Source organism: Papio anubis, chromosome 18, assembly GCF_008728515.1.
Source record: "Papio anubis isolate 15944 chromosome 18, Panubis1.0, whole genome shotgun sequence".
Taxonomy (NCBI): domain Eukaryota; kingdom Metazoa; phylum Chordata; class Mammalia; order Primates; family Cercopithecidae; genus Papio; species Papio anubis.
Genome location: NC_044993.1, coordinates 72,076,995 through 72,092,147, shown reverse-complemented (window position 1 = coordinate 72,092,147; position 15,153 = coordinate 72,076,995). Strand labels below are relative to the sequence as shown.

At 58.0% G+C, this 15,153-nt stretch overlaps 1 protein-coding gene across 17 annotated transcripts in view; it reads left to right on the top strand.

Annotated features, from left to right (window-relative positions):
• Window positions 1-22: 22 nt before the first annotated feature.
• TSC2 (TSC complex subunit 2) overlaps window positions 23-15,153 on the top strand; it is a 40,693-nt gene continuing 25,562 nt past the window's right edge. For 6 of the 17 annotated variants that reach the window (XM_009195705.4, XM_009195706.4, XM_009195704.4 and 3 more), the window contains exons 1-14: window positions 90-192; window positions 728-894; window positions 2,960-3,046; window positions 5,742-5,852; window positions 6,681-6,843; window positions 7,409-7,526; window positions 8,520-8,568; window positions 8,967-9,092; window positions 9,425-9,498; window positions 10,778-10,904; window positions 12,645-12,788; window positions 13,761-13,898; window positions 14,389-14,492; window positions 14,865-14,946. In XM_009195705.4, coding sequence (XP_009193969.2) covers window positions 757-894; window positions 2,960-3,046; window positions 5,742-5,852; window positions 6,681-6,843; window positions 7,409-7,526; window positions 8,520-8,568; window positions 8,967-9,092; window positions 9,425-9,498; window positions 10,778-10,904; window positions 12,645-12,788; window positions 13,761-13,898; window positions 14,389-14,492; window positions 14,865-14,946 — 1,461 coding nt within the window. In that variant the 5' untranslated portion in view covers window positions 90-192; window positions 728-756. The other 11 variants (XM_003916364.3, XM_009195707.4, XM_003916365.3 and 8 more) reach the window with 7 other exon arrangements.

Below are 15,153 nucleotides of genomic sequence, written 5' to 3'. Positions count from 1 at the left end.
CGTGACGCAAGGATCGCCGGCCTTTCCGCTAGAGGGCTGCCCAGAACTACAACTCCCAGGAAGCTCCGTGGCGGCCCTCCGCGCGGCACCGCTGCCGGAAGTGCGGGTCGCGCTTCCGGCAGCGTCCAGGGGCCAGGGGGGTTCGCCTTTCTCCGCGTCGGGGCGGCCCGGCGCGCGGTGGCGCGGCGAGGGGTGAGTGGCCTGTGCCGCAGTGTGCCCCAGTCCCCACGGGGCAGCGGGGCAGCGGGGCAGCGGCTTAGAGAGGCGGACCCCGCAGTGTCCGGGTCCCGGGCCCTCACCCGCGCCCGCTGCAACCCGACTCCGGAGCTCCGAGCATCCCTTAGTTTTAAGTCATGGCGGGTGCGAGCGGGTCTCCGCTGCACTCGGCTCCGTGACAGCTGCTGCTCCACATGGGGAGAGGAGAGACGGCAAACATCCGGGCTCCCAGGACTGCGCGGCGGCCATCCTAACCCGTGCACTGAGTCGGGCGGGGCGGGCGGCAGCGTCTGAGCAGAGAGCTCCCCAGACCAGGCCTGGTGTCTCCCTGGCTTTCCTAGGTGCCTGTTTGCGACCTGTTCAGCTGGGCTGTAGTTGAGTTATCCCAGGGATTGTGGGAGGAAAGGTTATGCCCACCAGAGGCCCAGGGTCCTGACGGCTGGAGGTCCGAGGTGGGGAAGGTGGGCAGAGCTGTTGCTCAGATGTCCCCGTGCCTGTTTCGTTTGCACAGAGGGGTTTTCTGGTGCGTCCTGGCCCACCATGGCCAAACCAACAAGCAAAGATTCAGGCTTGAAGGAGAAGTTTAGGATTCTGTTTGGACTGGGAACACCGAGGCCAAATCCCAGGTCTGCAGAGGGCAAACAGACGGAATTTATCATCACCGCGGAAATCCTGAGAGTGAGTGAGCTGCCTGTGTCTTTGCTGGGCTACAGGGAAGTGTAGGGAAGGTTGGGTTTTGTCTTGCACCAGGTTCTGTGGTGCTGCACCTGCACCAGGTCCTGAGATGGGTTGCTGGCGACTGTCTGCACAGGAAAGCTGTCTCCAGTACTTGGAGGCTGATATGTCCTTCCTCAGGAGACTTGGAAAGTCAGGATCTTGGTGACCTGGTTCAGGCACACTTGAGTGATGATTCAGATATTGAGGAAAGAAAGCCCATTTTATCGATGAGGCCTGAGAGTCATCATCTCCACGGGTAAGGATGTGGCCAGGTGTTAAATGATAACATGTGAGTTCCTGGCAGAAGTGGGTTCTGTATTTTATTTTTTTGAGACTGAGTCTCACTCTGTTGCCCAGGCTGGAGTGCAGTGGCATGATTTCTGTTCGCTGCAACCTCCGCCTCCAGGGTTCAAGCGATTCTCCTAACGCAGCCTCCTGAGTAGTTGGGACTACAGGCACCTGCCACCAGGCTTGGCTGTTTTTGTTTTTTTTTTTTTTTGAGATGAATTCTTGCTCTGTTGCCCCAGCTGGAGTGTATGGCACAATCTCTGCTCGCTGCTACTCCGCCTCCCAGTTTCAAGTGATTCTCCTGCCTCACCCTCCCGAGTAGCTGGGACTACAGACACATGCCATCACACCCATCTAATTTTTGTATTTTTAGTAGAGACGGAGTTTCACCATCTTGGCCAGGCTGGTCTCGAACTCCCGACCTCAGGTGATCTGCCCGCCTCGGCCTCCCAAAGTGTTGGGATTACAGGCCATTGCACCCGGGCTAGGTCCTTATGTTTTATGTGTGCTTGTGTCTTTGTCACGTATGTCAGGCATTGTGTTTTGCCCATGAGTAAATGCTGAATTTTTGCACTTTAAAGTTTTCTACTTAGAAACAACTAAAACTTTCATCAACTGATGAATAAAATATAGTCCATTTGGGCCGGGCGCAGTGGCTCATGCCTGTTCATCCCAGCACTTTGGGAGGCTGAGGCGTGTGGATCAGCTGAGGTCAGGAGTTTGAGACCAGCCTGGCCAACATGGTGAAACCCCATCTCCACTAAAAATACCAAAAGTTAGCCTGCCGTAGTGGCGGGCACCTGTAATTCCAGCTACTCAGGAGGCTGAGACAGGAGAATTGCTTGAACCTGGGAGTTGGAGGTTGCAGTGAGCCGTGATTGCGCCACTGTACTCCAACCTGGGGAAGAAGAGCGAAACTCCGTCTGAAAAAAAATTTTTACAGTTTAAAATTGTATTTCATGTTATGTTTTATCTCAATACAACATTTGCAGTTGTGAAAAAAAATTTGCACATTCTCAGCTCCTCGGGATGGAGCAGTAAATCCCGTTGGTAAATCTTTTTTTTGAGACCGAGTTTCGCTCTTGTCACCCAGGCTGGAGTGTTGTGGCGCGATCTCAGCTCACTGCAACCTCCGCCTCCCGGATTCAAGGGATTCTCCTGCCTCAACCTCCTGAGTAGCTGCGGAGTCTCGCTCTGTCGCCCAGGGTGGAGTGCAGTGGCCAGATCTCAGCTCACTGCAAGCTCCGCCTCCCGGGTTTATGCCATTCTCCTGCCTCAGCCTCCCGAGTAGCTGGGACTACAGGCGCCCGCCACCTCGCCCGGCTAATTTTTTGTATTTTTTAGTAGAGACGGGGTTTCACCGCGTTAGCCAGGATGGTCTCGATCTCCTGACCTCGTGATCCGCCGGCCTCGGCCTCCCAAAGTGCTGGGATTACAGGCTTGAGCCACCGTGCCTGGCCAATTTTTTGTATTTTTACTAGAGACAGGATTTCATCATGTTGGCCAGGCTGGTCTCAAACTCCTGACCTCAGGTGATCTACCCACCTCGGCCTCTCAAACTTCAGGGATTACAGGCGTGACGCAGCGCGCCCGGTCAGGTGAATCTTGATTTCAGAAAGATCTGTTTTAATCTGTAGTCTGGAAAATGCAGTGGGAGCCTTTAGGTGGTTTGTGACTTGCAGTTTAGGAAACCGTGGCCTGACCGCTGGCCCCTGTTTCTTCTTTCATTTCTCTCCAGGAGCTGAGTGTGGAATGCGGCCTCAGCAATCGCATCCGGATGATAGGGCAGATTTGTGAAGTCGCAAAAACCAAGAAATTTGAAGAGGTAGGTTTGTCCAGTTGAACTACTAGAGAGAGGCACATAGACTGTTCAGAGCCTGAGTTTGCTTTTTTTAGGAGTATGGTTGACAGCTAACTGCTGATGATCTGGTTTGCACTTTTTTTTTTTTTTTTGAGATGGAGTCTTGCTCTTTCGCCCAGGCTGGCACAATCTCAGCTCACTGCAACCTCCGCCTCCCGGGTTCAAGCAATTCTCCTGCCTCAGCCTCCCAAGTAGCTGGGATTACAGGCATGCGCCACCACGCCCAGCTACATTTTGTATTTTTAGTAGAGATGGGGTTTTACCATGTTGGCCAGGCTGGTCTCGAACTCCTGACCTCATGAACCATCTGCCTTGGCCTCCCAGAGTGTTGGGATTACAGGCGTGAGCCACCGCGCCCGGCCGACTTGCACTGTTGTAGGGAAATTTAGCTTTCGTCATAGTGATGGGGAAGCTACTGGGAATGCCCTGAATACAACCTTGAGGGACCAATCAAGTGTGGAAGTGGGGAGCAAAGGGATTGGGCTTTTCTAGCAACACCAGAAAGAGGGTGCGGGGGCTCACACCTCTAATCCCAGCACTTTCGGAGGCCGAGGCGGGTGGATCACGAGGTCAGGAGTTTGAGACCAGCCTGGCCAACCTGGTGAAACCCCGTCTATACTAAAAAAGAAGCCAGGTGTGGCGATGCCTGGAAGAGTTTGTAGTGGCTGATGGAAGTGCATGCTCACTCGCCCTCTCCTATTATAAGTTCAGGCCAAGAAAAATCAAGAAAGGGTTCGTTCCACAGAGAACAATCCTAGGCACGCTGGGCTTGGTGCCACTTTGGGAGGGTGACTGGTCAGTGGTATTGGTCGACGTCATGGACGTAGAAGTTTTTATTTTGGGCAGACATTGCCGTACTTTCCTGATGACCTGGGGACGGGACAGGAAGTGGTCATTTTGGGAGTGCAGGTTGCTGGTGGAGCACCTGAGGGCTCTGCCCTTGCCTTGCCCAGCATTTGTGTGTGGGAAAGTAGTGAGAAGACCTGGACCTCCCATGCTGAGATCTGCTAAGAGGAGAGTGATTGCTACCTCTGCAGCAGCTCATCTGAAACATGCTGGCCGCACGTTAGCAAGGATAAGTGTAAAGAATAGGTGTCCTTGGCCAGGCGCAGTAGCTCACGCCTGTAATCCCAGCACTTTGGGAGGCCAAGGTGGGTGGATCACCTGAGGTCAGGAGTTCGAGACCAGCCTGGCCAATATGGCAAAACCCCGTTTCTAGAAAAGATACAAAAATTAACTGGGCGTGGTATCGGGCACCTGTAATCCGAGCTACTCGGGAGGCTGAGGGAGGAGAATCGCTTAAACTCAGGAGGCAGAGGTTGCGGTGAGCTGAGATTGTGCCATTGCACTGCAGGCTGGGCAACAGAGCAAGACTTCATCTCAAAAAACAACAAAAAAGGAATAAGCGTCCTGCGTCCTGTTCTGAGAGTTGTTTGTGTGGGCCTGGGGCAGCCTGTGAGTAGATGAATAGGCCTCCGAGGCTGGGATGGTCCCGGGGCCTGTGTCCGCGCATCTTTGCAGCTGAGGTTGCAACTGCAGGAGTATTGTCAATAGACAAAGGAGGTGAGAGTGCCAGTTGTCTTGAATTGATTGGGATGTTGGTCAGATGATGTTTAAAAGAACACGGCCATTTTGTTATTTGGTTAGAGACAAGGTCTCACTGTGTCACCCAGGCTGGGGTGCAGTGGCACAATCATGGCTCACTGCAGCCTCAACCTGCCAGGCTCACGCGATCCTCCTACTTTAGCCGCTCAGGTAGCTGGGACTACAGGCGTGCAGCACCACACCTGGCAAAGTTTTATATTTTTTTGTCGTGACAGGGTCTCACTGTGTCGCGCAGGCTGGTCTGAAACTCCTGGCTGATGCGACCCTCTCCCCTCTGCCACCCGAAGTGCAGAGATTACAGGCGTGAGCCACTGCACTTGGCCAGAATATGGCCATTTTCGTTGCCCTCCTTAGAGGAGTAAGGCCAGGAGTGAGCCCGTGGTCTGAAAGCCGTGGCTGGTGGTTAATGTGGAGAAGGGAAAGTGGTGAGAGCCAGCCCAAACCCCTGCCGAGTGAGACTGATTCTGGCAGCTTTAGGGAGCAGGGATGAGCACCCCACAGGCTGGGTGGCAGTTAGAGGAGGCAGATTTCAGCAGGCCACATGGCACTCTTTCTCAGCAGGGCAGGCAGGCAGCAGAGGCTGGGCAAGGGTGTGGGGTCGAGGACCCCATGCTGGCGTGTTCACTAGAGGAAAGCCACAAGCAGGGATTCTGGGTCAGCTGCAGGCCTAGGGCTCAGTGTGCGCTTGTGGTTCTGAGACTGTCCCATGACTTCCTGTCAGCGTTCCGGCAGCTCTAGTGGGACTCCCTGCTGGTCCAGGTGAGGCCAGGATCGCTGCCCTGGCCTGCTGCTCTCCTCTCAGCCCCAGTCTGTCACCTGGTGGGGGTTAAAGGGACCTGCTGGGGTTTGAGGCAGCTCTGAGCCATTCCTCATACCAAGCCTGTGGTCATCTCAGGCTGCGGGAGACACAGGAGATACGAGCTTTAGAGGTGGGGCTCTAAGTCACAAGCCCCCGTTGTTCCACCCCGTCCTTTGCTCACGGCACTGTTCCAGTTGCCGGGGCCAGGGTTCTTGGAGAGCATATCCTCACTGCTGTCCCCTCTGCTGGTGACAGCACGCAGTGGAAGCACTCTGGAAGGCGGTTGCGGATCTGTTGCAGCCAGAACGGCCGCTGGAGGCCCGGCACGCGGTGCTGGCTCTGCTGAAGGCCATCATTCAGGGGCAGGTAAGGCCCGGGGTGACGCTGGGATGGGTGACGTCAGGCCACCCACTGACTGTCCTGTCCCTGCTGGGCCGTGTTTGGACTCCTGCCTCAGTGAGTGGCTGGGCACAGGGTCTAGGGGCCGACGGGCTCTGGAGCTGGACGGCCTGTGGGGTCTCCTGTTGTCATGAGGTCTGTATGACGGTGGGCACACTGCCTCCTCGCCTGTAAACAGATGGTGTTGCACCTTCCTCTCATGGGATGTTCTGGGGATCACATGAGGCAGTTCTCGCAGAGTGTGGAGACCGTACCTGGCAGCTGCTGTGGGGCTGCATGTTGTTTTGCCCTTGCACGCTTTCGGGGCTACTCCGCTGCTCACTGCATTCCAGCTGTGCTGGTCTTGGCTGACCCTGAACACCCAGGCCTCTTGGTGTTCCTGCCTCCCCTGGTTGGCCACTTCCACTCCTTGATGTCCCAGCTGCTCAGAAGGGCCGTCCACTCTCACAGGCTCTCCGGGGCTTCCCCCACTTAGGCTTTGTCCTCAGTCTGTGAGCACAAGGCTGTCTGCCCTGGACCGAGTGCAGGGGTCGGGCAGGAGCTGTGTCGTCTCCTGCTCTGTGCCACCTGCTGTGCCAGGTCCTGACACACAGCAGTTGCTTCCCATCCGCCAGTGCATCCAGCCCCCTGCACTGAGCACCACTGATGCTGCAGATCTGTCCCTTGCAGGGCGCTCCTGTGGGAAGGAGAGGGGACCAGGGCTGGAGTCCAGGCGCCCCTGCACTTCAGGGACTTCTTGGCAGCTGTGTGGGAGACGCTGGCCGGCTCTGCTGATCCTGTGGCTTTTGTCTTTAGGGCGAGCGTTTGGGGGTCCTCAGAGCCCTCTTCTTTAAGGTCATCAAGGATTACCCTTCCAACGAAGACCTCCACGAGAGGCTGGACGTTTTTAAGGCCCTCACAGACAACGGGAGGCACATCACCTACTTGGAGGAAGAGCTGGGTGGGCGCCGCACTGGGTGTGAGGCTTCTGGGATGGGAAGGACCTGGGGCTGGGGAGGGGCTGCAGTTCTCAGGGATGGCCTGTAGCGGGTGTGCCCATGCAGCTCCGTGCACCCGGGCTCATCTGCGTGGCCCAAGTGGCCCCGAGGCACGTGTTAAGCCGGCCAGGTGCCCACCATCAGGTTTACTGTCTGAGGTGACGTGGCTGGCTGCCAAGTGTGCGCGCATCTCCTCCGAGCAGCGCTCTCGTGGGGGTGGGGAACGCCCGGGAATCTGGTGATGTCGGCGTCTACCAGCCTTGGGTCAGGCCCTGAGTGTACGGCACACGCTCCTGCTGCCGCCTCGGCGCATACCCTCTGTGCAGCCCCGGGGTGGTAGATCCTAGTGTCCGTGTGTAGCCGGCCTGCCTGGACTCCCCTGAGCCTCTTCGGGCCCAGTGCGTGGTCCGCCTGTTGCTGCCGGGGGACTGATGATGTGATTTCTGGCAGTGATGGGTTTGGACACACTCTCCTGCGTGGGGAGGTGGAGGTGAGTGGGAGATGTAGATTCGGCATCCTCGCAAACCACCACCGTTTCTCCCGCAGCGGACTTTGTCCTGCAGTGGATGGATGTCGGCTTGTCCTCGGAATTCCTTCTGGTGCTGGTGAACTTGGTCAAATTCAACAGCTGTTACCTCGATGAGTACATCGCAAGGATGGTTCAGTAAGAAAATAATTGAGATCCTGTTCTGATAATGGTCCTAAGTTCAGCTCCGCAGTGAATAAAGTTGTTGAAACCACCAAAAAAATAGAGGTTGGGCTGGGCACAGTGGCTCATGCCTGTAATGTCAGCACTTTGGGAGGCCGAGGCAGGCAGATCATGAGGTCAGGAGTTCGAGACCAGCCTGGCCAGCATGGTGAAACCCCGTCTTTACTAAAAATACAAAAATTAGCCGGGCATGGTGGTGGGAGTGTGTAATCCCAGCTACTCGGAAGGCTGAGGCAGGAGAATCGTTTGAAACCGGAAGGCAGAGGTTACAGTGAGCGGAGATCGTGCCATTGCACTCCAGCCTGGGTGAAACTCCGTCTCAAAAAAAAAAAAAGAAAAAGTAGGCCGGGCGCAGTGGCTCAAGCCTGTAATCCCAGCAGTTTGGGAGGCCGAGACGGGCGGATCACAAGGTCAGGAGATTGAGACCATCCTGGCTAACACAGTGAAACCCCGTCTCTACTAAAAAATGCAAAAAAAAAAACTAGCCGGGCGGGTTGGCGGGCGCCTGTAGTCGCAGCTACTCGGGAGGCTGAGGTAGGAGAATGGCGTAAACCTGGGAGGCGGAGCTTGCAGTGAGCTGAGTTCCGGCCACTGCACCCCAGCCTGGGCGACAGAGCAAGACACTCCGTCTCAAAAAAAAAAAAAAAAAAAGGAAAAGTATGTAGCTGTCTTCTTTTTAGCTACCACCTGATGTCTTGGTTATCTTTTTGTTGTTCGTTCAGAACGTTGCATGAGATCTGTGAGGGCCGGGCCTCTGTCTCACGCTGAACACCCAGCACCGAGAACAGTGGCTGGCACACAGCAGGCACTTGTGTGCTTGGGTGGGTGGGATCCCCAGGGAGGATGAGCCGTGTGTGTTATTGGCATCACAGAGTGACTAAAGCACAGCCCGTGGCAGCTCGGACCTCCAGGCCACACTGCCAGGACTGAGCTTGCTGCTCCCTGCAGGATGATCTGCCTGCTCTGCGTCCGGACCGCGTCCTCTGTGGACATAGAGGTCAGTGCCTCCCCTCCCCAGGGCTGGCCCATTTCACCCTGGTTTCTGGGAGGCTGGGGCCTGGGGATTGAGCCCTGTGTGCCAGCTGCTGGCTGTGTGGCCCTGGGCAAGCTGCTGGATCTCTCTGAGTCCCAGGAGTCCTCCATATAGGTCAGGAGAGCCGGGCGCCTCCGTGTGGAGTTGTAGCTCAGGGTGGATGACAGCATCGATGACCCAAGTGACAGGGATGTCAGGTGCTTCCCGCATGCCCGCTCGGCCGGTGGCTTGGAGAAAGGCTGCTATGGCAGTGGGGAGAGGTGGCAGCACAGGCTGGAGGAGGTGGGAAGGAGGCCTGGGTGTCCTCTCCTGTGGGGAGGAGCTGGGGTAGGACCGGCGTGAGCCATCTCCCTCTCCACCAGGTCTCCCTGCAGGTGCTGGACGCCGTGGTCTGCTACAACTGCCTGCCGGCTGAGAGCCTCCCGCTGTTCATCGTCACCCTGTGCCGCACCATCAATGTCAAGGAGCTCTGCGAGCCTTGCTGGAAGGTGGGGTCTCTGAAACTGCTCTGGAAGGTTCCTGAGGGCACATGGACAGGACAAGGGCCATCTTGTCTCCCATGAATGGCTGTCTGATTCTTGGGGTGGCCAGACAATGGCCTGTTGAGGGACAGCCAGTGTCATTTTCCCAGGCAGTTGAGCTGAGGTCAGGGTTTTGGTGGCATTTTGAGAACCCTGCTGCCTCTGTCTTTGGGAGATGGTGGCGAGCTGGCTGGACCTTGGGTGGCTATAGGGCAGCAGCCAAGTGGGGCCAGGAGAGGGACTGGGGCTGCGGGCAGGGCTTGTGCCTGCCAGCCCCTGACGTGCATCGTGTCTTGCAGCTGATGCGGAACCTCCTTGGCACCCACCTGGGCCACAGTGCCATCTATAACATGTGCCACCTCATGGAGGACAGGTGAGTGTGGTGGGCGGGGCGCAGGGCGGCGGAGGCCAGCACGGCCCTCAGGGCAGCCCTGGTGTCCTTGCTGGGCACACACTGGCTTAGAGAGGCCTTGTCCTTTTGGGCAGCTGTTCCAGAGGCTGCCACTAGAGCGAAGCCCATGACTTCTAGGAGGGAGCCCCGGTCCTCTCCTTCCTCTGTCAGTTCCACAGAATATCCACACCCAGCTCAGTGCCTACCCTGCGCTCAGACCTCCTCCAGCGCGCTCCCCCACAGCCTAGCCTGTTACAAGGCGAGGCTCGAGGTCTTGGCCTTGACGCTGCCCTTGTCCTCATCCCCACAGCCAGACTGTGGCCACTTCTGCTGCTTTAGCCCCGAGAGATGACTCAGCTCTGCCCATACCCTGGCCTCCCACCTGTGCCGCCAGATCCCCTTCCTCCTGCTCTCCTGTATCCATCCGCGCCTCCTGAAGCCCAGTCCACGCAGCCCCCGAGTGGCCTTTTTCTGACACAGATGTGTCTGTGTCACCCTCTGCTGGAAGCCAGATGACTCCCAGTGCCCTCAGGGTGCAAGCTCCTCCCATGGAACCAGCCCTGGGGCCCAGCCCTGCCTCAGCCCTGCATCTCTCCCAGCCCTGCCTCAGCCCTGCATCTCTCCCAGCCCTGCCTCAGCCCTGCATCTCTCCCAGCCGTGCCTCCCTGCCTCAGCCCTGCATCTTTCCTTCCCTCCATCCATGGAACCAGCCCTGGGGCCCAGCCCTGCCTCAGCCCTGCATCTCTCCTTTCCTCCATCTTGCCTTCTCCCATCCACCAAGGGCTTGTGCATGCCCTGATTCCTCTTACTAGCAGGTTCTTCCACCTTTGCCGAGTTCGTCTGTTTCCTGAGGTCTTAGCATGGTCACTAACTCCCCTACCTCCCTGAGTAGTTTTTGCTGTGGCTTTTCTTCTTGGCTGTGATTGGAGGAAGAGATTTTGCGTTTACCTGGGAGACTGTGTGGCTGGTGCCTGTCTCCCCCAGACTGTGAGGCTGTGGGCCATCCCTCTCGCCGCGTTCCTGTCCCTGGCATGACCTGTAGCTCACAGCGTGGTCAGCAGTGATGGGGGCCGCCTGTGCGTGAGAGTGAACGAGAGCGTTACTGCTGGCCTCTGTTCCCTGCCCTTCCCCAGCGGTGCTCCGGCCCGCCAAGCAGAGGGACCTCTGGGGCTGCTGCAGGAGCCTCGGCAGCCTCACACGTCCACGGCGGACCCTGGCCAGAGCCCTGCTCACATTCTGTCTCTCTGGGGAACACTTTCAGAGCCTACATGGAGGACGCGCCCCTGCTGAGAGGAGCCGTGTTTTTTGTGGGCATGGCTCTCTGGGGAGCCCACCGGCTGTATTCTCTCAGGAACTCGCCGACATCGGTGCTGCCATCATTTTACCAGGTAAGGCGGTTTCCGTGTGCGATGAGCTGGCAGGAACGGGAGAGCTCCCCTCAGGCCCGCCCACCCACCCCACCGGGTCCTGCTGCAGGGGCTGCAGTAGGCCTTTCCAGGCAGTTGCTTTGCAGCTGGGGGTGAGGTTTGGGGCCCTGTGAAGGCTTTAGTCTTTTTTGTTTTTTTTTGAGAAGGAGCTCTGCTCTTTTTGCTTGGCTGACTGCAATCTCCACCTCCCGGTTCAAGTGATTCTGTTGTCTCAGCCTCCTTGAGTAGCTGGGATTACAGGTGCCTGCCACCACGCCTGGCTAATTTTGTGTTTTTTAGTAGAGACTGGGTTTCGCCATGTTGGCCAGGCTGGTGTCGAATTCCTGACTTCAAGTGATCCGCCCACCTCAGACCTCCAAAGTGCTGGGATTACAGGTGTAAGCCCCCATGCCTGGGCAAAGACTTTATTCTGTCTCTTTTTTTTTTTGAGACGGAGTTTCACTCTTGTTGTCCAGGCTGGAGTACAATGGCGCTATCTCGGCTCGCTGCAACCTCTGCCTCCCCAGTTCAAGCAGTTCTGCCTCAGCCTCCTGAGGAGGTGGGATTATAGGTGCCTGCCACAATGCCTGGCTAATGGTTTTTTTTTTTTTTTTGAGACAGAGTTTCGCTCTTGTTGCCCAGGCTGGAGTGTAATGGTGGGATCTTGGCTCAGTGCAACCTCCGCCTCCTGAGTAGCTGGGATTACAGGCATGCGCCACTATGCACAGCTCATTTTGTATTTTTAGTAGAGACAGGGTTTCTCTGTGTTGGTCTCGAACTCCCGACCTCAGGTGATCCGCCAGTCTCGACCTCCCAAAGTGCTGGGATTACAGGTGTGAGCCACTGTGCCTGGCCAAGGCTAATGTTTTTGTATTTTTGGTAGAGATGGGGTTTCACCATGTTGGTCAGGCTGGTCTTGAACTCCTGAGCTCAGGTGATCCACCCACCTTGGCCTCCGAAAATGCTGAGATTATAGACGTGCGCCACTGCACCCGGCCCAAAGGCTTTATTCTCAAGCAAACCTTACATCTTGCGAGTTGCACCTTCTGGAGTTGTCAGTGGAGGGGCGAGTGCTGCCTCTGGGGTGGCCGTTCTCTTGCTGTTGGCGGCGCTGTTTTGTCAAGTGCTGATCTTGCCCTGTCTCTGCGGTGGCGCCTGGCACAGATGCCGGTGGTATAGCTTCAGTCTCCGTGCCCTGTGATGACAGAGTGCTTTTCGTGTCCGTCCTCGGTCGGTGCTCACAGCTCCCTGGAAGGTGGGGCGAGCGCACTGTGCCGGTTTTATAGTGACGGGCTGCGGTGCGGGTCACAGGGCTCTCCTGATCCTCTGCTCTCTGTGCTCCACCTCTGCTCTCCCTGCTCCACCCCTCCCGTAGAGGGGGCCGGGAGATGTTGTCTTTGTGCTCGGCTTGCAACAGAACTCAGGGCAGCTTTCAGGTGCTGCTGGGCTGGCCCACCGGGTGCCCAGGATTCAGTTGCTGGTCTATCCGAGTCAGGGACTTTGCAGGCAGGCATGGGGTGGGGCCCCGTCTGGGTCGTGACTGTGCTGGAGCGTGTAGAAACTCCTCCTGGGCGCCCCACATGCTGTTCTGTGGCCCCGATGCATGTGTGGTGGGCACTGTGGCCTCAGGTGTGCTACTCCCGGTTCCAAGGGTGACTGGGAGGGCGTCCCACAGTGAGCAAGCAGCGGTGACCCTGTGTGCTGGCCGGGCTCATGTTCCAGGCCATGGCATGTCCGAACGAGGTGGTGTCCTATGAGATCGTCCTGTCCATCACCAGGCTCATCAAGAAGTATAGGAAGGAGCTGCAGGTGGTGACGTGGGACATTCTGCTGAACATCATCGAACGGCTCCTTCAGCAGCTCCAGGTGGGGTGGGGGCAGGAGCTCCAGGGAGCACTGGGACCCCAGACAGGCAGGCTTGGCCCACTTGGAAGATGGTACCTTGGGCCCCATCTCTGGTGGTCCCACAGAGACTGCCGGAACCGTGTTCTCTGGTGATTCACAGTGGTGCTCATCCACCTTGCACTGGAGACAGATCTGATTTTTCCAGACGTGCTGCACCATTTTGGCCCCAGACAGGAATATGCAGTAGGTGAGCCGGGGCTGGGCCGCTGTTGCCCACAGTCCGCAGAGTGACCTGCAGGCCGTCTTCATGGCCTGAGTGGGCCCCGGCACAATTCCCAGAGGGATGCCAGTGTGGCTTTGGCGTGACTTTGGAGGAGCGCATTAGTCGAGTCTGCTAACCGCAGCTTTAAGGAGGACTCCACAGCCACACAGGCTCATCAGCACAGGGGTCCTGGGGAGGCGAGGCTGGTATCCAGCAGCCTCAAAACTGTGCCTTTTCCCAGAGCCTGGGGTGGGCGATGTACAGAAAGCCAGGCAGCGGAAGGGAGGCTGGGACTTAGCAGTTACTGAAGTCCTCTCAGGGCCTGTCGCTGGGCCAGAGCATTGTCCCTGATCCCTGGCCAGGGGATTTGCCGCACTGAGTGGCAATGGCAGAGGCCGCAGCCTGGGGCTTCTAGAAGAGGCTGGACCGGGGAGAGGCAAGAAAGGCTTGTAGTTGTGGCTACTCTTGGCCCTCCTGCCCGAGCTTCCGTGGCCCAGCTGCGTGAGCACAGCCAGGATTCCCTGGGGGTGGGGTACGGGCAGGAACAGCAGCTGCCATCCCAGCTACTGTGGCCTCTGGAGACGATCTGGGGGGTGTCTCAACCCATGTAGCCCAGAGCGGCCTGAGAGGGCTGAGGGCGTCCCCCTGCGGCGGGTGCGTAGCGAGGCCTCTGGTGCCGAGTCCACGCGGGGAGTGGAAGTCAGCCTGTGTCATGGTTCCTGATACTGCAGACCTTGGACAGCCCGGAGCTCAGGACCATCGTCCATGACCTGCTGACCACGGTGGAGGAGCTGTGTGACCAGAATGAGTTCCACGGGTCTCAGGAGAGATACTTTGAACTGGTGGAGAGATGTGCAGACCAGCGGCCTGTGAGACCCCTTCCTGGGTGGGGCCTTTGGGCTTGGGCTGGTGAGGAGGGGCCGGGTGCTGGGTGAAGTACAGCTTTCTGAGCCTCAGAAGCCAGGTGGGCGCCTGCTTTCCTGGTTTCTGCACTCGGGCAGGGGAGGCTGCTGGGCGCTGGCGGGCGGAGCGTGTGTTTGCTAACAAGCTCGGTGTCAGCCCACCCATCATCAGTTTCCTCCCACCTGTGTGGAGGAAGCTTCCATCCGGCTCTGTGGAGTGCGGTGGCTCCCAGGCGGCTGCAGTCATTTTGCCAGGAACACTCAGCTTAGGACCCAGGCTTTCCCATGGGTTTGGACGCACGTCTTCCCCACTGCCAGGAGTGCCTTTGTGTCTGTGGGCTGCAGGCTGTGAGGCAGCTGGGCTCTGACAGCAACCCGGCCTCTCAGTCAGCAGCCCGGTGTGGAGAAGGCGAGCGCCGGAGGGGCAGAGGGGCAACACCAGCTTTTCTTTTGACAGGAGTCCTCCCTCCTGAACCTGATCTCCTATAGAGCGCAGTCCATTCACCCGGCCAAGGACGGCTGGATTCAGAACCTGCAGGCGCTGATGGAGAGATTCTTCAGGTAGGGAGTCCTCTGCAGCCTTGCCTGGCACCTGGAGCCTGGCCCTGTCTCTGTCTGGGGCCCACCCGGGCCAGGTCTCAGGATGCCCGACGAGCAGGGTCCCCGTCTCTGCCTCTGGAGAGCCCCGGCTCTGGGTGAGCAGGTGCTAGCTTGCCTTCCAGTCCAGCAGGACGAGGTCCTCTCGTGACGCCACTGGGCTGCCTCCTATGGGGGGTGGTCTGGAGAGACGTGTCCTGGGAGGCAGAGCTTTGTGCCCTGTGTGCCTGGATGCGAGAGGACCCAGAATCGGGCTGGCCTGTGCCAGGCGGACAGGCTGGTGCGGGGCTGTGGCCGGGCACTCCCCACCCGCCCCAGCAGGCTGCTGTCCCACAGGAGCGAGTCCCGAGGCGCCGTGCGCATCAAGGTGCTGGATGTGCTGTCCTTTGTGCTGCTCATCAACAGGCAGTTTTACGAGGTGCGTGTTCAGGGCAGCCGCCCTGGGGGCTCAAGGCTTTTTCTCCACGGGGTGGGCGGTCTCCGTTGTGTACATGCTCCCACAGAGCCGGGCTCTGCCTAGGACTTCGGTCCTACCGGGCCCTCTGCAGCCCCCAGAGTGGTCTGTTTACCCCTGTTCATTCGCTGGCTTGCTCGTCCTGGGCGCCTCTGCCAGGCCTTGACACGT